Below are 23,636 nucleotides of genomic sequence, written 5' to 3' on the forward strand. Positions count from 1 at the left end.
GCAACACTGATTATCAAATATATATTTTCATTAGTCAGAATAAATCATGTTAAATGGCCTCTAAGAATAATATCTCCTGTTTATGTTATAGAGCAATATATATATTCTATTATAAGACATGATCCCAAAGCATTATTCCAGTATACTGGGACTGGACCAAGTATCCACTATGTTTAAAACAAAATGGAGTTAATTTATAATTCAATGGAGGGGAAGCCATCTCAAATTTGTAGTTTTCAAATAGTTTCAAATAGGAAGTTTTTTAACAGTATATCCTATTTGAATACAAAGCATAAGACTTCTTCACTCACCTGCAGCACATGTAGGTATGTATTTATATTGATGTTTGCATGTATGTATGCATGCATGCTGTGCCTTTAAGCAGCAATACCTACTTGAAAACTGCTGACTTCATATTGCAACATGAAGCTTAAAAAATGCTGATTGTAAACAGACGCTTCACCAACACGATTCAAACACATCAGTCCTTCAGAGTAGAAAGCAGTCAATAAGTCCACTTGTATTACATTGGCCAGTTTATTGAACTTGTAAATGAGTTAGGAGTCATTATGCATGACTTAAATTTTTCTACACTCACAAAACCATAAAAGTTTGAACATTTATAATAATAATTTGCTGCTTCAACATTACATTCAAAGCTGTAAATTGTTATAGCTACATTTTGTTAAAAACACAATATTTACATTAAATGTAATACACAAATTTCATATTTGGCATACTTACATTAATCTCATTTAATTTACAGGTTCTCAAGTACTGATTAATGTGAATATTTAATCTCAAAAATTCACAACAAATCAAAAAGTAAATCAATCATACAAAAAATGAAACATACAAACGATACTAAAGCTACCCCCCCCTCCCGCACCCCAAATAAAGTTGCACAGAATAGAAATGATGAATATTTTCTGCCAGAAAACTCCTCTAATTTACAAAACAGTGTGAAATCTGCTCGCCAAAGGGTCTTTTTGCTTCTCTGCAGGAGCGCCAAGACGCCGAGTGCAGTCGACTCACGTCCATCTTTTTAATTAAAACAGAAAGTAAATCTCAGCTGTACAAATATTTGACAATGATTAGTTTGTAAATATTTCTCCAAAAGAATATGAATCCCGGTGACTTTTAAGGTCACTGCTGACAGTGAAACTGATGTCAAGACAATCTTTGTGCTCGTCTAACGACCCACATGATCAGTTTGTTACACCTTAGTTTGGGTTCTTTGGGGGGGAAAGTCACTTCCAAAAAATTTCTATCCTAAAAATGTTTTCCAATATCCAAAAAAAAAAGTTTCCTTACAAGGAATTATTCAGTTTTCCTTTGGCACAATACTTTAACATCTGTTGTCATGTACATCATGCAGGATCAACAGGGTGTGTTCACATACATTATTCATTCCAGGTTTTATTCGTGCAGCTCTGTTTGCCCACATGTTTGACGCAAACTCCTGATTCTCTCTCTTGACTTTAAGAGTCAAGAGAAAGAAGAAATGTGTCAAGGAGGCAATTTCACCAGCGAAAACCTCTCCAGCTTCATAATTTACATGTCACCACATGGAGTTAAATCAGCCAATCAGTGCCAAATTTAACTCCACCAAATTATTCCTGCATCAAAAATAATAATACAAAAAAAATTTAAAAAAAATCACTGAATCTGGTCCCAACTGCAGAAAGAGATGTAAAATTGTTCAGTTCAAAGCACAAATTTAAATGTAACTGAATTTTTAAGTTTGTCTTCATTGGACTATTGCTTGTCTAGATATGACTGAGAACACACCCTTGTCTACTACACTTCACTGAAATGCGTACTCGAGGCCTCTAGCACCTTTTTTTTTTAGCCATACAGTATACAAATATACCAAGTTGTTTCCAAAAAGAAAAAAAAAGAAAAAAGAAAAAAAAAATTAAGCGTGCAAGACTCACAGATAAAAGACTCTGTTTCCAATACTTAAGGCAAAAAACTATTCTCATACATCCCAATATACATATATGTGAGATCATCACATCTGTCCAAACTGTTCTGGTAAACATGGATCATGACTATCCGTGGTGAACTGTTGTCGGTACTAGAGCTAAAAGTGCGGAATGACCGAGTCAAAGTCAAAGCAATGCCCTCCAGTAAGTCCAACTTCCGTTCGGCGACACTGTTCCCACCAGCTGTCAATCAAGAGGCTTGTGTTTGTTATTGGGGGCGGTATCAGGAATGCCAAACTGAAGATTACAAAAAAAGTGAGTGCTGAGTAGAAAAGTGCAAAATACGCCAGTGTATGTATGTGTGTGTGTGCGTGTGTGTGTGTGTGTGTGTGTGTGTGTGTGTGTGTGTGTGTGTGTGTGTGTGTGTGTGTGTGAGAGAGAGAGGGTGTGTGTGTGTTATCCCCTGGCTGAGCCAGCACCTATAGCTGGGACACCTTCCTGGGCAGAGGCCTTGGCCTGGGGACCCGCGGGTCGGCGGTTCCGTCCAGCTTCATGCTGCCCGTGCGGAGCTGGTGAGGTTTGGGTGGCAGGGCCGGAGGGTCCGTCTGCGGGGGGATGGAGAGGCTGTGGGGCAGCGGCACCGGCCTGCGGGGGTTGTTCCGCTCGTACACGCTGTAGGGCGGTGGCGTCTTGTTCTCTCTGCGGATGGGCTCGTCCGAGCTGCTGGACATGGAGTTGGGCAGGGTGGTCGGGGGAGGCAGCGGGTGGGATGGGTGGTCGCCGGCGGGCAGCTCGGTGCCCGAGGCCTCCGACACGCTGCAGCGGCTGAGGGACGAGATCCCGCTGCTGTAGCTGCCGGAGAGGACGGGGGAGTTGGAGACCAGGCTGGTGGACTGGCACTCGGTGGGTGAGGGGGTGAAGGGCGGCACTGTGGTCTGAGGAGCGAGGAACAATGATGGCAAGTTAAACATTCATATCTCAAGAAAACAAGGAAAGGCTCCTAAAATTAAGCGGTTTGAAGAGAAATATACAAATCGAAAGGGTGAACATTGGTCAGAGTTAATGAAATCTTATTCAAATTTCAACAATAACAATGTCAATCATGTTTACTGCCATGAGTATAATTGTAAGGTTTTCACATCTTAGCAAACAAATTCTTCTTCAACACCGGTGGATAAGGTTGGATGTGGAATCAAGTCACAACCAGTCAAAGTCACAGTCATTATATAATAAATCTGAAGTGAAGAATTCACTCAGACTGAAGAAAAAGTGACCATGTAAATGCAGCTCGTGAAAGACGGCTGCATGAGTCTGACACTGATTAAAGTCCTCTTTTTTTTTTCTTTCCAAACACATTAATAATGCAATCCATTTGGCAAATGAAAGCTGCTCTTTTTCAGATTGAAATGTAAAACTTGAATGACTCAAATTAAATGTTCTAAACAAAATTTAATTTGATGCGTCAAACAGTGGAGCCATCACGTAGCTCTGTGATTCAATTCCAAATGTAAATGATACCTGACAAGCATTTAATTAAGAGATTTGTGTTTGTGGACCAGAAAAATAGCTGCCAGGTCAACATTAAACTGGTCGATTAAAACGTCCAGTGTTACAACAATAAGAGTTTTAACTTGTCTTTGTCAAATATCATACAAAGAAATGTGACACGTTTCACACAACGTGACTTTTTGTGTTCTTCGGTTATTGAAGTAACTGATGAAAACTAAAAAGTCTTCAAGCAAAATCTCAAGTCCTTGTTTCTAGTTGGATACTTTGTGGGGATTATTTCCTGAGGTGGATCCTGTGACGAGGCCTGTCACAATATCGTATGCGCCGCCGGTTCCGCCGCCTCCTACACCGAGTGCTGACGTGGCCGTACGGCGACAATAAATAACATTAAAAAAGTTGAGTCAGTGAACAGGCTGCCGGAGCCAGGTTTTTCCACTCCATCAAGCAGCCGTGTGCACCCAAACGAAAAAACACAATATGCCGCGCACCCCCTCACCCCCACCCCTCCAACAAAAATCCGATCGCTCATCAGAATGTTTTTCTACGCGATTACACAACGCTGCCGTTATATCTGTGAAAAACTTAATTGGATCTAGTGGACTACACGAGCTGATCGGTGAGGTCGTGCTGTTTGTGCTACAAAGGGAGGTAACCGTTCGACTTGCCTGAGCGGACAAACCTTTTCAACATTTGGGCTGAGCACGATGAAAACTCTGTATTTTAATACAGTGCTGACAAGTAGCTTCGACTCCTGACCCAGTTTTCCCTGCAGAGGCTCCTTCTAAATATCACTTCCAGCTCAGAAGATGAGTAAGCACGGCCCTGTCAGGCCGGCACCGGGTGTTTTCTGCGGGCTCCCTCCCGTCCTGGGGTTTTGTGGTCTGGTAATGGGCCCCCGGCTGCACTGAACTGACGTGTGTGTTTGGCATGTGTGCGTAGGTGTGCGAGATAATGGGGTCTGCTGGAGGTCCGCGGAGGATCCGTCTCAGGCTGTGTTGTGTGATGGGCAGATCGCTGCAGGCCTGCTATATCGCCACGGCGCGCACCCACACACACACACACACACACACACACACACACACACACACACACACACACACACACACACACACACACGCGCCTGTGCGTGTGTGCACGCTTCCGCCACGCACGGATGTGATTGACAGAGCACGCTGGGTGCCAAGCTGTCACTCACACTTTTGCTATCTGGAGTTGTTCTCTCTCTCTCTCTCGCTCTCTCCATTTCTCACACAAGCGGACCGCACACAAGCATTCTTGGTGGTTGTCACATGAAGACATCGCACCTGCGACAACGCCGCCAGCTTCGCGCCGTTGCGCGTGACAAGCCCACAAAGACGATCGCTGATAGCAGAAGACGAGCTTTGGTTCGCCAGTGTTTCAAAACAATTTTTTCCCCTCATTAAGCGCGAGCTCGGCGCTTGGTTAACCTCTCCGCACTTCTTCTGCAGACTGGTATTAACTACTGAGAGGCTCATTAACAATAAATCATAGTTTGGAGACAAAGTGAGAGTCATCTACAGGTATTTATATATGGCAGAAGAAGAAAAAATTGCGAGGTCAGAGATAGTAAAAACATGTTGAAGGACGCTGAAGGCAACATTCCCGGTAGCACAATACAACACAGAAACAAAGGGTTCAATATTTTAAAGCGCAAAAACACAATGAATCCACGAATCCATCTGCTTTTGCTTGTTTTTCAGCAGGCATGCCAGGTGACAACCTCCCTGTGCTTGAAGTCAAACACAGTGTGTGACAGTTGGCGGACGGCATGCGCACATTCAACCAACACGACGAATTCCCTTCAGCCACTCCTGTATCGGGTCTGTTTTGGGACAGGCCTTGACATAAAACTACTAAATCAGCAGCACCGGAGCTGTTAGCAGCATCATTGACCAGTAACATAAAGCTCCCTCTGTATTATGAGAAGGATAAAGACCCCAGAGTTAGCCACTAAGACATTAGCAGCATAGGAGAAAGATCCCGGTATTCCTACTAAGCAAGGTCAGGCAACGACCGAGAAGATAAAAGTTAAAGTCAAATGAAAAGGAGAGGTGACTTCAACAAAGAGAACCAACCTTTTGCGGGGATCTGGATGAAGGGACAGGGGACTGCGACCTCATATTTTTAGCCGAGGAACCTGCTGACAGCCAGACGAGAGAGAGAGAGAGAGAGAGAGAGAGAGCGAGAGAGAGACAAACACAAGAAAAGAGGAGAAATTCAAATTAGAGAACATTTTTATTTCTCTCCCCATTCACCAGGATGAGGCAGCGTGAGTCATGCAAACATACACACATGGAGCTGAGAGGGGCAGTGGCTTAAAGCATCAATGAATCAAATAAGCGCTGATGTTTTGCAGGTCCTTTCGACTGCCTTGAGCTGTTTCTACATCCAGCAGCTGTTGCTGCTCTACGCAATGAGGGCAAACTAAGAGTAAAGAAAAAAAACTCTCCTTCTGCTTATTATGCTGCTGGGCAGTGCAATGCATCAGAAAACACTAGGGAAGTCTGTTGCATCTGTAACTCAGTATATAAAAAAATAAAGTCTTGACTTCATTGTGGAGAAAACAGTTTTTGGAATGTAATGACATGCATCTGTCAGGGGAACTGAAGAAAAAAAAAAAAATAAGAATCTGGGAATTTACTGGGATTTTAGTTGGGATAAAGTTTAATCCTCTCCCGACTCTGCGGGGATTTCCAAACTTTACCAAACATCTCATAGCGAGAAGAAAAACAGAATATTAGGTTGGTTAGTGTGGGAAATACAGGCAGTCGCATTGCAGAAGATGGAATTAGAGCTGGAAGACAGAAAACAGTCTGAGAAGAGGAGACGCTCCACGGGGAGGAGGTGGCGAGAGCACCAGGTGTCAAAAGCCAGACTGGAAAATTAGTGCGATTCTTCAGTGGGGAAGATTCATTGCCGTCAGCTGCTTTACCTGAGTACGGTGGCCTAGGAGGGACGGGAGGGCATAGCAATTTGCCAACAGAGTCAGAGAAGGATGGGGCGCGCTCTTTGACACTGTCTAGGCTCCAACTACTGGGAGTGGGTCTCACTTTACAGGACATAGAAACACGACAAGTCACAAAGGCATCATGGGTTGCACAGCACAGTAAGACTCAACACATGGTAAACAGATAATATGATGAATACACTGTGATTGTTTGGAATGGCTGTTTCTTGCTCGCAGCGATGTATTTAATTGATCGTGCGCTCACGTTGCATCCACTTCTCAAGGTTGAGCATGTCGCTCCAAGTTGTAATCAATCCCGTCTTCCCGACAAATGTTTACCGCTTCTTGAGGTATTTTAATGATCCTAAAAATGTCGATCGAACCTCCCGTGGACCAATTCTGCCAGATTTAGAGCAGTAGATTTGATTTGACATGACAGTTTTTTTTTTTCTCTTTACTTCATCTGTACTCACAAGGTTGGAAGTGGGAGCAACACGAGTAACATGATGTCACGTATTTCACATGCTCGATGAGAAAGCTGATGAAATTTGCCGGAGCATTTGTTCACCGTCAATCAAACCGAGTCAAAACACATCCAAACAGCATACAGTTTGTTTTTTTGTTTTTCTCTTCTAAAATTATACATGAGGATGTTTTCATTCTGTACAGTATTACTAACCTGAGGAGTTAATTTTGAATAAACTGGACTCATTAACTTGACTACATTCCAGCATCCCATCATCTTTTGTTCTTGTATATTGTGCCATGCTTGTGATGTTTGTATCCTCAGTAGGATGTAAAATCAGAGCGTTGCACAGCGGTGGGACCTGCCTCCATGCACCTACACTCGTTTTATAATTGAGATCGTGTTCGAGTTCAAATGGGCTGATTAAATGTGGCAGAAACGTAACGACTGTTATGCAATTGTCACATGAACTGACTCATCACTCAGTTAATTTGGCTTTATTCAGCAAAAAAAAAAAAAGAAAACACATTGCAGTTTTTTTTTTTTTTTTTATCTCAACTGTGGTATTTAAATGCATTTTTTTGTGACTATTCTAAATTTGTATGCCTTCCTGGCATTCAGAGACTTGTCATAGCCTTTCATACTCGATGTGTCCCAGTTTCTCGTTTTAATTGTTGGAGAAGCTGCAGAGGATTTAATTCTACAATTCTGCTACTTGTTTTTCTCCCTTCAAAGAAATTCTTCCTTCAGTTCAACAAGTCAAGACGCTAAATCGGCTTCTGGGGGAAGTGATATTTTTTGACTGAATACTGATTACGACAGATCAGAAGCATGTGAATTTAGTGGTAGTTATTGCCTCGTTCAATGAGCGTCTGTGCAATTGGTGTGAAATCAAAGTAATTGTTTTGTCCTGATAAGGAATGGATAAACAACACATGGAAGACCTCAGATGGTCTTCGCTCAATCCGGAGCTTTTCAAACTTTCTGTTCTCACAAAGCTACTCGCAGCGTGCACATTTCTGTAAGAATAAAACATAATCAGACACATAAGTTTGCATAAACTTGTGATCTGCTGCCTGACAAGATCTTTTTTTTTTATTGTTGTGTTTTACAGGGATTGCCACATTTTAACAACACTATGCGGAGTTATAATTAGAGGCTCAAAAAACGACACTTCAGTTCTCGCACATTTTTATTGCCTCCTTGTGCATAAAGGTGTCATGTCACCATATTGTGGCAGTTTATGTATCTGTCGCTGCATTATTTACAGATCACACCTAAATCACGTGGAAAAGTGTTTATGTGTGAATCTCAGGGAAGCGTTTTGCACGCTGTATTTTTTAAAGTGTCTGTACCGCAGTCCTTCTTGATTATTTCGGAAAAGGTTGGGAAAGTTGTTCTTTTGCGACAAGATACATCGCAGTTTTGTTCTCATTCAAGAGAAGAAAACCTTTTTTATGCAGATTTCTCTTCATTTATAGCAACGCCACACACACATCCATCAGTGCTGCGGAGATACTACCTGCTCCTTCATCACACTTAAGGTACGAGGGATGATGAAACGCCGCAATCCAAACAGTGTGTACATGTGTTTGTATTTGTTTGTGTGTGTGCACTCAGAGGGAACAGATGCCTCCTGTCACTCTGAGGTCAGAGTTTCTCACACACACCACGTCACGTTCATGGGAAGACAACTCCCACCCCGGGACGGTGGCGTAAGCGGCGGTAAGTAATAGATGAGCTACCTGCCCCTGCTGCAGAAGCTCTGCATAAATATCTTGCTCGGATGGGAGCTGTTGCTCCTCAGAAATTAGTTAATGAACCCATACTGGGGACTTGTAATGAAGAATGAGACAACAATAACTTTTAATTGACAATATAGTATGGTAAAAGAAGCAAAACTCTCAATATGGCTAATTTAAAAAAAATTGTTTCTCGCTGTAGGGGATTCCCTGGAAAATAAGATGGCATTTCAAGTGTTTCTGAGAGGGCTAAGAGTGGCTCCCAAGTGAAGAATGTTTAAAAAAAAAAAAAGTATATGGTAAATATAGTGCTTTTACCTTTATCTGGAGCTGAGAGGTTGGGGTCACTCCTTGGTAAAGTGGTATCGCCTATCTGATGCGCAGGAGCTCTCTGCATAACGGAAAAAATTGTTGAGGTTACGGTGGGAAAGCATTACGACATGGAACAGTGCATTCACAAGGATAGGAGTCAACTTCAAGTGAACAGAAAATCACTTAAATATCGGATGGCGATAACAATGTGAAATCTTTACAGAACAAATTCAATAGGAGAGCCGTGCAAGTAGAAAGTGTGGAACTCCAACCATCTGGCTTCATTTTCTAATTACAGTCAATAATGCTGGTGATCAATCCTTCTAATAGTCAATATCGCATTAGCGGCAAATATTGAGCATTTCATTGCTGCGAGGTTGGGAGTAATCATTGAGCACATATACATCCATTTGTCTGCAGAATTCTCCAAAAACCAGGGTGAACACGAATGGCCTCCATAGGCAAACACATTATCTTTCTGTTCCTGAAGCTGTGTGTCTACGGATGGAGTGTGTGATTGTGTTACATACTGTCCTTCAGCTCCAACAGGAACTGCAGTATCATGTTTTTCTTGTCAGCACTTGTTATTGTGCTAACATTAGCTTGCCGAACAGGAATATGAGTGCTTGTTTTTTTTCTTTCTTGCACTAGAACAAGAGCAAAGACTTTAATAAAACATCAGTTGCGTGAAGCTGCTCTTGAAAAACTGCTCTTCTCAGCTCTGGCCTCACTCAGGCGCCCCCCCCCCCGCCCCCCCGCCCATTCATGGATGGATTGGTCAGCCATTGAGATGTATTGTACAGTCCAAAGGTGACCTTGTTTCTGCACCACTATGCATCTTATGTGTGAGTGCAATGTTGGGAGGAAAATACATCGTAATGCGATCGCAACAATATATAAGAGCGCACGACTCACACGGTAAAACATAACACTGCAGGGGTGGGTGTCAATTCTATATTGTGACTTCACAAACATTCAACTCTTCAATAAAATTAACCAATGTTTCTAATGGTTTCATATGAGAACCATCACACAGCAGTGAGCAAAATCCCACAACTGGAAACAAAGTTTTGGACAATTCAATAAATGTTTTGTTGAGGGTTTCTTAACATTTACCATATGTTTGCCATATGAATCTGTGTTTTTAGGAGTTATTATACAATTGTATTGCTCTGGTGCAATCAACATCAAATTGGGAATTAAACAAGGGTATGAGCTTTGTGAGTGGATCATTATTTTCTCAAATACTACTTATGAAATACTTCTTAAAAAAAAATCCCACAGGCCTTGACCATAATTCTTTTCAGATTTCCATCTGTCTTATATCATGCTTCATCCAACTTAAGCTGATCCCAGCTGAGTCTGGATAAAATGCAAAGTACACAGAGGACGAGCTGCTAGTCTATCAAGCCTACAAGCAGTGTAATAAACATATTTGATTATTGGGAAGAAGATGGAGTCACTGAAATTGGTCAAACCAATGTACACACAGTGAAAACATGCAATCTCCACACAGGACGGAACCTGCATTGTTTCCGTGTGGCCAAAGTACTTACCAACTAAATTAAATTCAAAAGTAACATTAAAGTTTCCGTAGGACACAAGAACACAAAAAAAGCACAAGAACGTTTCAATTTCCGTCAATCCAGTAAGGTGGTGTTCTTTTGTTTTTCTGTTCAATCACCCATAAAACTACTTGCATAGGAGCCAAACATATTTTCTGCAGAGATGCTTCAATGTTTACTTCTGCCTGTCACCAAAAGGTCAAAGACTCATTTATGTCTCTTTTCCCCGACCAGCTCCTTTGGCTATAAATAGGGATTTAGTTTTATGTAAAAGCCCGAAAGTTAGTAAGTTAATGGCAAATGTGTGGCACATTCAATTTGATTATTTACATTAATTAAATAAGTGAACATAAGCCATCGTGGACTGAGTGCCATTTCTGCCACTTGGGGAAGTTAATACATTCATCATTTATACGGACATATCCAACTTCGAGGTCATTGACTGGTGAGAAGATTCCACTTGACAGCTGGATTACCTGTACATGCACAGGGAGAACATGCAGACGACTTAGGTCACATTCCTTGTGTAGATGGACACGTAGGCTCACCTGTGCAGGGTCAAGCGGGTTTGGGAAAATGGCGCTGACCGGCCTCTCTCGTGGAGACAGACAGGCGTTTTCTCTGGAATGCTTGTGTTTCTCGGCCATTTGAGGTGAACCTGCAATAAACAGCCCGGGGGGGTGGGGTGGGTGGTGTGGTTTCGGAGAATCAACACACATATGCACAGTCGTGCGCGTGCAAGGCCATGCACAAGCACACGTGGGACCAAACGGCAGCAAGGTGTTAGGCTATTACCCACAAATACTGGCAATCAGGAAAGGCCAATCTCTTTTTCTCCCTCCAAGCCTCTCTGCCATTCTTTCAGCCTCACTAGCTCCACAACATGATAAATGGCCTCATCCAGCTTGCACACACACATACACGTACACACACCCACACACAAACACACACACACACGCCTCACTCCCTCGCACCCCCCCGTTCCCTCACGCCCGCTCTCTGTTACTCTGGACAATCACAACAGAGACATGTGCTCCGGCTGGACACGGTAACATATGTCGCATACCGAGAGAGATAAACGTTGCAGCCCACACAAACAGACATGCAAATCCTTTTATTTTCACAGCACTTAGAATCAGCTGCTGCAGCGGCTGTAAAGATCTTGATCCATGAGTGAACGTGATGGCACGACTATCATACGAGTATGAGATCCCCATCGGTGGCCCTCATTCAGACAGGACCGCAGCAGTAATAACCCTCCACAAGCTTTACGGGGAGACAGAGGGCACATTTATAAGGGTGGCGCCCGCTGTCAGACAGCTTGCCAAAGGGGAGTGTATATGCTTCCATAAACGTCTTCATAGATTCGTACTTTTTATGATGAGGATCAGGCAGAAGCATGTTTACACATTTGTGCACATGGAGATAAGAGAGCCCCGTGCAAGAAAGCGTTACACATTCACGCTGCACTTGTAGGGTAGACTTGGATGACTGAGGCAGGCCGAGGCAGGAGATTGTGCCGGGCTCCACGAGGGACACTCCGCACAGCTGTAATCATCTCTTACTCTCTGTGGCTCCGTCTTGCATTTTTACCGTCTCCATGTTTCTCTCGGCAGCATTTGTCTCAGCCCATTTCTTTTATTTTTTTTATCTGTGCTCATTTTGTATTCTCTCTGTTTCTCAGTCTAGCAATTTTCATTCAATCCTCCAATTCTCATTCTTATCCCTATTTTTTTTTTCTTCTTTGCCCCATCCACCTCCTCTGCGTGTACTCCTGACTGTCATTTAGTCTCGCTAACCTCACTTGACAGGATTCTGCAGCACGTTCCAGAGAGCAAAGTGTCACCGAAAGGTCAAAAGTTCAGCTGGACATCTGTCCACTTCCTGAGCAGGCGTCACTCTCGATTGAGACGCCACCTGGAAGCCTGTCGCGTGCAGTTTAGTGCAAAACAAGCCAAACAGTGGAGGACCTGTCTCACCTCTGGCACTGGAGGGGGCTGAGCTGGTGACGTTGGGTGAGGCTGAATGGTTGGAGCTGAGGCTTGAGGTAGATGGACTGGGCTGGGAGAAGAAAAACACAACAACCTCTGTATAAACATCGTCAACAATTCATGAAGTTTGCCACATGTCCACCAACAGTAATGTGGTCCGGATTATATGTGCATGATTGTATATTTGCTTTTTAAAGGCTCAGTGTCAAGCCATTGCTCAGTACACCATCTAGGGGTGCAAAGTGGTAGTGCAAGACTAAGCAATTTGAGAGAAGTTGGATATTGTTCCGACTAAAGGTATAATAGCAACTCCCCATAAAATTGACTCTAAGATGACATAGTAATTATGATTTTGTGTTATTCCACCTAATATGTGCTATTGTATTGATGTAAATTATGTAAATATGACACATTGTACATTTATTAATAAAAACGAAGGAGAAACCTGAAAAATAAGCTTTTGTATTGACCTTTAAAAATAACTCTTACTGCGCTTCATACAGCCTTTTTTTCTTTTTCCGATGCCTTCAGCTGACACTGTATAAGATTAGTTCACCAAAAAAGAGAAAAGCCAAATCTGTGTGCGTATTCTCAGTCTGACTCACTGCGTTTACTTTCTGTCGGCAACATTTACCACTCTGTTTCTCCAGTGAACTTTAAGAAAGTGCGAGAAAGAAAAGTACCGGCAAAAACTTGGACTCTCTTGTTCTGACAGTTTTGAAAAATTGTGGTCATTTGAAAAAGAGGGAGACCATTATATAAAAATAATCAGTGTTTAATGCAGAGCAAGAGGCAGAACAGAAACCTTTAATGTGAGCGCATGAGTCTGTAATCGGATGCACTCTGCAAACTGTACATTCGACTCCTCTCCTTCTCTGTTCAGTAAATTGTGCTCGATCTGCTTTATGTCATTTTTGCGAAAGGTTCAATCCCTGACAACATAACCCCCCCCCCCCCCCATGTGTTCCTGTTACTCCAGGCCTGCCAGGTACAGCAGGCCAGCTTGCCAGGAGTTGTCGGCAGCTCTCTGAATTGGCCAAATCTAGTTTAGATTAGACTCCAGCAGGCTCTCCGGACGGAGCGTACAAAGCAATGTGTCCTTATTTGATATAATCGCTACAATTTGCTTGGCTGGACAGTGCTCCGAACAAGAGAAGGAAGATAGAGAGAGAAGGGAAAAAAGGGGGTCAGAGCAGACAAGAGATGAGGGCTGAAGAGAGCGAGGGTGGATTAAAAAGTATTGCAAGTGAAATCTATAGGGAGCAGGAGGGCAAATGCTGGGATGTGGACTCAATCTACTGCCTTAAGAGCATCGGCGTGCATGTATGAGGAAAGCATGCGTGTGTGTGCAGAAGAGAGACAGACTACCTGCATGTTAAAGACTTCATCTGAGCTCTCCGATTGCCCTGTGATATTACTGACTTCGTTGGAGGCTTGAGACGACAGAGAGGACGAGGAGTAGCGGTTCACTGCGGGGTAGCTGAGCGAGCTGCGGGCCATAAAAAGACAGAGAGAGATCATTATGGAGCTTTTCAGTGAAAGGAATGAAGTTATGTCATCATGTTTTATTAACTTTGAGAGGTTTCACTCACCGAGAATTCAACAGGAGCAGTGGTGAGGTGAATAGAAATGCAGACGGGCCAGGAGAGAGCGAGGGAGAGACAGAGAGAGAGAGAGAAAATGTCAGATTAGACAAATTATTGATGCACCAATCACAGGGTTTCATCCAGCTGCCAAAGAGTGGGAGTGTAAAAGAAAGGTTAGAGAACAAACATGACGGCTTTTTAAAGGAAGGTTAAATCAGAAGTCTTCAAAGAAAAAAAAAAGATGTAACCTGGTTTCTACGTGGAGAAAACAGAGTTCAAAAAATAGAAATCAAAACGCAACCAGCAAGAACGCGAAATGTCACCGGGAGATTGAAGTGATGTGTGTGTCTCCATCCTCCTGTGTGGCTGTGCCCCCTGGGAGCACGCCGTGGAGGCAGAATGTCGCAGGTAGACACAGTGGCGGGGTCACTGAACACATCAAACACGCGTACACACACACACACACACACACACACACACACATCGCCTGTCTGTCAGGCTGCCCGACAGCAGCCACACAGAAAAACCCATGTGGCCAGGCTGCCCCTACCTATTGTGCACCCACAATGAGCTCCACCGGTAAAAGTGTTGAAAGCAGAAAACGCACCAAATGTTGCGGTCAAGGTATGTAGGACACACACATACATTCAAAAAAGAAGAAATACGAGAAGAGGAAGGCCAAAAGAATGCAAGTAAAGAATGACTTTTTCCGTCTTTGACAACAAAAATTCTTCTTTCACCTCAGTTGAAGGCGAAGAGAGAAAGTTACAAACATAAAGGTCAAGAATTTCTGAAGATGTAATCAATAAAAAGAAAATTTAAAAATGGGGTCGTCACCTTCGCCTGGACACTGTGCGGCCACCGTCTGGGCTGATGATGCTGGGCACCGAGTTCCTGCACGTCCGCGGACTTCCGTTGGTGAAGTGTATGGGGCTCGCACGCACATACGCCGGAAACTCCTGGGGATTGAAAGAGGGAGAGAGGAACTCCACATTCTTAAATCCGTGTTTGTGTGGGGGTGAGTTATAGACCTTATTGGGATCTACAAGGAATTGCAAGATATTGGAGATATGTGTATAATTTGTATTTATATCTGTAAATTTGTTGAAATATCCTACCATCCATCCCCCAACTCCAACTTTCACAAGCTGAAAACCAACATGTCTGAATCTGCTTCTGCAGGAGTGGATTTCTCCGTCTGCTGTCGCCTGCGCTTGCTCGTACAGAATCGTCGTTGGTTTCGAAAAAGGGTAATATGATTGCACGTTCTAATTGATGCTGTAAAAATAAAACTGAATTGAACTGAAATGACAGCACACCGGGTGCCCTGCTCTTCGCTAAGAAGAGTAAATTGCTCTTACAAAAAAAAAAAAAAATACCCAAAACACTTAAATTGGGCATTAGATGACTGGAAATTGTGCGATCTGACAATTCTCATTTTCCATTGTGATATTCAGATGCTACAGTCAGAATTGGGCATAAACTAGCAGATGGAGGCAATAAAATGCTGTGGGCGATATTTTCTTGCCACATTGGTAGCTTTTTTGTACGAATCACATCATGTTCAGATGGCCACTCGCAGCAGGGTAAAGTGCCATGTCACCAGCGAATCCCATCTCAAACTGGTTTCTGAAAGCAATCGAGCGTCTTTAGGAGATTTACAAACTGAAAACTCACAAAGCTGCAGCAACTATGTGGCGCTTTCAAGGTCAACTGGGAGCCAAAACCTCTGAGGAATATCTCCAGCTGCTTGTTTAATGTGTGCCAACTCAGAACAAAGGCAATTCTGGAGGGGGGGTGGAAAAAAGGAAAATAAAGGTCCAATCTCGTGCTAGCAGGGTGTTGCTAATAGAGTGGTTTGAGTATGTAGATAAACTTCACAGTGTGCAGATGAGGGAGGTTTGTTTAATGAGGGGTGGATTTCTCCTTTAAATTACTAAAAGGTTCATTTGCTTGGAAGTCTAAACACAGCAGTAGGTTTTTCTTGTTCTATACGGTCCGTGTATACAAAAAAAAAAGACTTTCGATGACAATTTGAGGCAGACGACGTGACGCATGTCAGCTTGCTTTCAACTAATTGCCTGTCATTAACTCGCATAGCTTTTATCTAAGAAGTCGTTTGAATCAATTCATTCACAAAATGAGCAATATTTAAAAATTGTTTCGTGAGACAGATTATTTATTTTTACCTGAATGCCCAAACTGGACTTCATGAGATGAAATTGGTCGACGAGTTTCTTGTGGAGAGGTCTCATATCTTGAGGAACAAACTTCTCATGCACAGCGAGGCCATACTCCAGTATGTGTGCCTGCAAAGTGGGGGGAAAAAAAAATCACAATCAAAGAGCTTCGATTCTCCGTTTCCTGTTTGACTGTGTGTACATACTGGAACATCATGATTTCAAAACTGCAGGTTTACGCACACACTGTAACACTATGGATTTTGGTGCATTCATTTGTGATGTGTTGTTTTAAAAATCTTAATAAGAACTACTTGTGATTGCAGTGGTATAGTGTAGATGTCTGAGGAAGTATCGAGCATGCCTGCAGCGCCAGTTTAATCTCTCCTCACACTGACACCAAAGATGAATGATATATAAATCTGAGCAGGTACACAGGTCAAAATTAAAGCATATATATGATCCCATCAGAACTTATTATTCTTCATATTATTATTCAAAATTCACACATAATAATACTGAAGACCTTATCTATATCTAATTTTACTGTTAGTGAAGCAAAAACTAAATGAATATATAAATAATACTGAAAAATTAAAATGATGAAATCAGCTTTAATCCATGAGTAACATTTCTGCATTAAATCATAAAACACAACTTTCACAACGATCATTCAACATCACCCATATAAATTATGAAGTACTAATGACTAAAAAAATGGAGCAATTGTTAAATAAATATCCCTTTGGGATTAATAAAGTATTTCTATTCTATCCTAAAATGACAGAATTGTCTTTAAAATCCTGGAAACGAAGGAAGAAACTGCTAAGATTAAAAAAACCTGAAAAATGTAAAGAAATGTTTACAATCATAAATTGTAATTGAAACTTACAAGATACAGCTTTTAAAAGCTACTGTAAAGTTATGAAACTTTAGAAGTTGTGTTCACCTCATTTTAATGGTTAAACGTGTTTTGCGGCTCCAGGTAAATGTTATTTGGTGGAAAATCACAAAAAGGCTCTTTTGGTCATAAAGGTTGCAGAACTCTGGTATAGTAGTAGTAAAGAGCATCAGCCTTTGTTTTACTATTTATTGCTTCAGCCACTAGTTTGTGTGAGTCAATACGTCATCTTGTGGTCAAAACTGGTATTGCACAGTAAAACTGGCTGGCCGCCTTTGAGGAAAACAGTTCTGACCTGTTCAAACATGAGTTCCCGCAGCCTCCCGATCTTCTCGCCGTCCTCCGGGTGATTCATAATGTAGTCCTTCACAAAAAAGGCCTGCAACAATGACAAAAAAAAAATCACTGCATCGGTTATGCGCACACACCGGGAGCTGGAAGCCGGAGGCCGTCTGAACTGCAGTGCCACCTGAATCCCAGCCGGCCTGACACAGCGAATCAGCGTCCGCACATTTACTTGTCGAGCCCTTAAAACAATCAGAAAAAAAAATTGAGCACTGTATGTATGAACATCAAGTTTGGGAAGAGGAATAAAAGTCCATATTGACTAAAAATAGCGAAAATATTTGCCAAAATAGTAAATAATTTGGCAAAAGGGTGCCACAGGAATCAAAGGGTTGATTTCACCTTGATTCAAGAGCCAATTTGGGATCTGATAAAAAAAAAAAGAAGCTCTTTTTCATATCACTTTCATTCATGTCAGTGCTTTCAGATCATGTCTCTTCAGAGGGATCACAGTTGTTGATTACAGACTCCGCTTTCTATTCACTTTCCAAGACATTCTTTACAAAAAGGCGGCTCAAAAGAGGGTTCGAATAAGATGAAAAACGCCCCGGCCTGCTTTGAACGACGATAACTGTTCCTGTGGCAGACATACATTAAATGTCACGTCCTCACTGTTGACAACAGCACTGGTGCTCGTGATGTGTTTACAGATTACGGTAAATCCTTTTCAATCTGCATCAGGGCACACAAAGAAAAGAGGGACGGTGAATCGATGAAAGGCCCGGCCGAACAATCCGCTTTCCAATCCGCCCCAGAAGGAAACAAACTATAAAGGGACACTGAGGTAAAGGGCAAGTTCACACGCGAGAAAATAAATAAATAAAAGACATGGCTCTATTCTCAAGGACACAGCTATAAAATCCCAAAGAAACCCCCCAAAAATAAAGAAATGTTTCAAATCCATACATACTCAATTCTCAATCAACTAGATTTTTAACAAATTCTCCACCTGGTCCGGATAGAACCCTGCTTTATCAGCTTATTATCAACTCTAGAGTTTTTCCATTGTTTTTGTGACTTGCTTTCAAGAAAACAGTCCCATTTAAAATAATGTTATTGGTAAAATACTCGGCTCGCAGGATTGCCTAAAATTTCACGAACAGTTTGGATGATACGGCATATATTGATGAGGACGAGGATGATTTCTGCTCATGGTTCAACACAGAAAATACAAATACCAACAAATACTGTTCACTTGAAATGATCAGGAAAATTAATTAGGCAGAAACCAGTAGCTTATGCTATAAACCTATGCTATCAAGTCTATCAAATAACCTCGACTGTGTGCAACTTGCAAACAACAAAACTAAAAAAAACCCCAACAAAACAAGACTATATTTCATGATATTCCCTTTCTTGAAGAAGTAGAATATAATGCCATATCTAGGAAAGGGAGCCAACAGTCAGTATTTTCATTAGGTGCAGAAATAATGAACTGTTGTAAATGAAAATTGCACTGAATTTCATCTATGGAATTTTTGCGATCACGTGGGCCACATTCAACACTTTAACTGTCTGGTTTTGGCCCACGGGTCATATATCTGACACCTGTGTTCTGGAAAAACATCCTTGGAAGGTAAGCGTTGTGAAAACAGCCCATGCACTGCACACAAGAGCCTTTTTTCCTCTCCAATGAATTAGCACACAACAGCCACATGAGAAATATGGTGCAAAGAACCTTTTTTTTTTTTTTTTTATAGTTTAACATGCAGCAGGGCTGTGATTGTACTCAGTTTGAGCAGGGCATTCCATCCAAAGAAACCTCCACAAAAAAAGGGAGCAAAAATAATCAATAATCCTCTGCAAATGATGGAGATTTCTCACCGGGCTGTGGGGAGTGAGACCTCGCTGTGGAGTGGCTCAGTTAATCATTAGAAAAGTCCAATTAGAGATGGAATGTTGAGGGGGAGGGGGGAATAAATCAGACAGCATTCCCCCTCAAGGGTTTCAAATCAAACCAAAGCAATAAATCTGAATATTAATAAAGACAATTTCTCCTCCATTTGTAGCAGAGCAAGCCTCTGCAGCTGTCAATCGGCGTTAGGCGGGATAATTAATAGATTTACAGTCTGTCTGATGCACTCTGCAAAGCAAAAAAAAAAAAAAAAAACCTGCATTCGCTGGGAGAACATCTGCATCCAACAACTATTGAAAATATGCCTCAACTGTTCTTTATAGTGCGCCATATATGAAATTACAAATGATGTGCAACTGAAAGCAGTTGGTGGTCAAATTTTCACGGGAAGAAATGCCATTTATATGCATGGAAATAAAAGACGTAATCCCGCAAGCGGCGTGCATGAGTAAAGGGGCTCAGGGAGCGCTGTCGGGGCTGGATATACCCCCCCCCCCTCCACACATCCTCCCGTCATCGCTCAGACGCCGCCATGTTGGCACAGGGTGGAAAAACCACTTCAGTGACCTGCACCTCTAAGGCTTTATCAGTATCCTGTTAAGCCCTCCTACACAGACGCAGACTCTCTCCGCAACACAAGCATACAGTAAATGCACCCACCCCCTCTCCCCCCTCCCTGACACCCCCACATGCATGCTCAAGAGCGGTTGCTATGCGACACAGTGCAAGTCACCGAGTCCACTCAGTTTGTTGACGGTAAATTAAAAAAAAAAAAAAAAAAAAAAAAGCATTTTCTAAGCGCAGACTTTCAAGACATCTTTCTTCAATTATACTCTTCTATGTTAGGAGAATTGGGCCACCGTTTCAGAATCCGGCGGGACACGGGCACGTCCGCCACAGAGATCCGGCCACCCTTCAATCCTACACGTGAACCTGTGCGTCTGTCAGTTGGCGCTTCAGTGAATAACTGCAGCTGCACAAACGCTCCCACCTCATTCCTTTACCGATTATTAGCCATCCGTCTCCCCGTGCTCCCTCACTCTCATTCCTCCAAGCTGACATTTTTTGGCCTGACCCCCCTTTTTTCTCCCTCCTCCAGCCTCCCCATTCTTACATCACCCATCCATCTCACCCCCGCCACCCCACTTCCCCTCATCACCCAGCCATTCATGCATCCATCCATCTGCTCATCCGCTCCACCCTCTGCAAAAAGAGAGAGAGAGAGAGAGTGGAGAAAGAAAAAAAAAAGAAGGCTCCCTGTCCACAAGTCTCTCAGCCTTAACCAACCTTCATGCATCATTAAGCAAACTGTACGCCATTTGCCTCCATGTCACTCCCGGCTCGGTCTCTAAAACTCTCCAGCCTTATCCTCCGCCGTGCCATCCATACCTCCTGGTAGCGAGCCAGCCCCCCGTTGACGGCGGCGTCGATGACCCCGTTGAGGCACATGGTGAGGGGGTTGATGTTCTGCATCTGCCGGCTCTGACACTGGGTGATGAGTGTGCGTAACTGTAGATTCTTGTTCTCAATCACCTCGATGGCGTTCTCCAGCGGGCTCACCTCCACCTGAGCATGGGGGGAAAAGGAGAGGACATCATTTACGTCTCCCCCGCAGCTCCAATGGGAGTTTTATGAAGACCGCCAAGCCTGACGAGCTCGGTTTAGGCCGCACGACGGCGCAATTACATAAAAATAGCGGATATGTGCAGCTTCCATCGTTTTTACACGATTTCGACCGGATGCAAAATTGAAGCGGAACACTTTAAGATGGATCCCTTTCAGTGTTTGAGTATTTTTATGTAGCTGATATAATCTAAAACCAGTTCATGCCACATTTAGCTTGAGTGGGAATTACATGTATGTCACGCTTTAGTAGATCTTAATGGGTTCATTCGACTCCTGATTACATTATTTCAATTCTCATTTTAACATCTAAGAATAGCGTTGCAATATTTAGTACAAAAAGGGGCAGAAGTTGGTACATTTACCAGCTTTCATCATAATGCAGGATTGATGTATGTTACACAAATATGCAGCCACCATAAGTTAAAAGTAGGGAATGCTTTTGCCTATCCAATTAGACTCAAACATAACATTTTATTAAAAAAAAGAAGGCACATATAAAACCTCTACTTGAAAATGCATCTGAGACTGAATGTGGTCGATTTAACAAATCTGGATATTCAACCTTCTGAGACACTCATTTACACTTTTTGGTGTAGATTTTGTATTTAATTGCAAAAATCATATTAATTTCAGAAGTGTGTTTTGAAGTTTACATTAGTTTGTTTATTTTCAATCTTTCAAAAGAAGACCTTAAGGGCTTTTATCGTCGACCTAACATGAACTGTGTACCGCTGAGTTGTATTGAGTATATTTATAGTTACTCATCAAACAATTCTTTCATACTTTCCGGACACATTGACCACACAGGTTTCATATAAAAACCCTTGGGTTTTTTTTGGAGAATTGTCAACGGTTCGATCGGCACATTTTCATGCTCAAAAGCAACAAAAAGCAAATTTTTCATATTTTCTGCATATTTTGGAAAAGGGCATTTTTCCCAATGTTGGTCTTGGAAAGAGTGCTTCTAGAATCCTTTCACTGAGAACTGTTGCTGGCTGGAAAAACCAAAATAATCCACTAAATGATGCTCCAATGCTCAATAGAGCTGAGGGGAACTGCCGAGTTGGGCGATAATTATCTTTTGGTTCATCACAACAAGCACACACTCAGAGAAAATGACCGACCAATAATTTAGACACAAGCATAGCAGCTTAGAAATTAACGATGGGCTGCATTTGGCCACGCACATAATCGGTATGTGGTCATTTTAGCATTCATTCATTCATGGATGCTCAGAAAAAGAGTCTCTGTATTTCTTCAAACAAAGCTTGATCAGTTTGCTAATGGAGCTTTTCAGCAGTTCTCCATAACCATCATGTAGTAACACTGCGTTTACAATGTACGATTTCACACCAGCAGCTGTGAACTGGAGGACGTGTGCTGAAGCCATCACAGAGAAACACAGTGTTGTGGTTTTGCATATGCTGGACGACGGCATTTATAATCCGCCCCCTCTGCGTGGCTCTGAATGAACATGTTCAAGACTGAATGATTTTCTTGTAACTCCTCCATTTAGTTATTTTTGCTCTCTGCCAGTGAACAAACCTTATAGAAGTGCTGAAATTGACAATGTATTTATTTATTTATTTATGTATGTATTTACTTAGTTTCAACTTATTAATTTATTCCTGCCTATTCATTGAAAAACTAATGCAGCTTATCAATAAAGTAGATGGAACTTACTGTGGGATCGTCTCATCATTTTTACTTGACTGCTTTTATTTTTAAGATCTAAAATGTAATTTTAACATCCCTACAATGCTTCATTTTTATGTGTTTCCCAGTTATTGTGGAGCCTCGTGCCTAAATGGTCCGATCCAATTAACCTGCCTTGCTTAATGTATTAGTGTTGTTTTAAAGTTGATGGGAGATTTCAGGTAAAAAAAACAAAAAAACAACACACCAGAAGTATTGAGAGGAAGAAAAAAAAAATCCCAATACAAGTAGCCACTCTTAAAAGTTGGACATGTTGGCAATCAAAGCGGAGCAATTAGACTTTAAGCACGATGCCCAATTTATCCAGCGGAGGAAATAAAATGTCAAGTCGCCCCAAACCTATGACCTGGGTCATTATTGTTTTTCAATGTAATGACTTGGATCAATACTTAGATATTGGCTCGCAGCACTCTAAATTGCAAGCTGCAAAATGAAAGTGTATTACACTGTCCCCTGAGTGTGAGGTGACTGTTGTGCGGTTACGTCTTCGTGGTTATTTCATCAGCGGTGGTCACACTCACCAGCTCTCTCTTCTCCACTTCAAACCAGCGAGAAATGCCCGGAAGACTCTGAACCAGCGTCAGTGTCGTCCTCTCCACCCACAGGCTCTGCATGAAACCCACGATACAATAGGAGAAATTAGCAGAGTGCAGAACAACCTCACAGTAAGAAAAATAATATCGCTGCTCCCCCCCCCCAACCAGACTCACTCACGCAACGTCTTTCTGGCGGACAGTGTGCAATTTTATTGACTGTTAGATCGTTTCAAGGAAAACACGACGAGTACACCTACGGCAAAACACCCACTTTTTTTGACGTAGGTCAGATGTCATGTCTCATATCTCGCATCATCATTCACGTTCCAGCACTTATGTTGTCAGCCAGTGTGCTTGTCAACATGCCAACATCTCACAAGGTCATCCTGACAGCATGTAAAGTATAGAAA

The 23,636-nt window shown here is 42.3% G+C and overlaps 1 protein-coding gene across 1 annotated transcript in view; it reads right to left on the bottom strand.

Moving 5' to 3' along the window:
* Positions 1–537: 537 nt before the first annotated feature.
* dock4b (dedicator of cytokinesis 4b) overlaps positions 538–23,636 on the bottom strand; it is a 126,747-nt gene continuing 103,648 nt past the window's right edge. Inside the window, exons 41-52 of the mRNA XM_080518054.1 lie at positions 23,212–23,298; positions 20,738–20,914; positions 17,444–17,527; positions 16,257–16,376; positions 14,905–15,026; positions 13,850–13,961; positions 12,470–12,551; positions 11,039–11,148; positions 8,932–9,004; positions 6,391–6,507; positions 5,534–5,598; positions 538–2,863 (exon numbers count right to left, since the gene is read on the bottom strand). Coding sequence (XP_080374180.1) covers positions 2,408–2,863; positions 5,534–5,598; positions 6,391–6,507; positions 8,932–9,004; positions 11,039–11,148; positions 12,470–12,551; positions 13,850–13,961; positions 14,905–15,026; positions 16,257–16,376; positions 17,444–17,527; positions 20,738–20,914; positions 23,212–23,298 — 1,605 coding nt within the window. The 3' untranslated portion in view covers positions 538–2,407. The remainder of the gene's footprint in view (positions 2,864–5,533; positions 5,599–6,390; positions 6,508–8,931; positions 9,005–11,038; positions 11,149–12,469; positions 12,552–13,849; positions 13,962–14,904; positions 15,027–16,256; positions 16,377–17,443; positions 17,528–20,737; positions 20,915–23,211; positions 23,299–23,636) is intronic.

This window comes from Blennius ocellaris, assembly GCF_963422515.1.
Source record: "Blennius ocellaris genome assembly, chromosome: 22".
NCBI lineage: Eukaryota > Metazoa > Chordata > Actinopteri > Blenniiformes > Blenniidae > Blennius > Blennius ocellaris.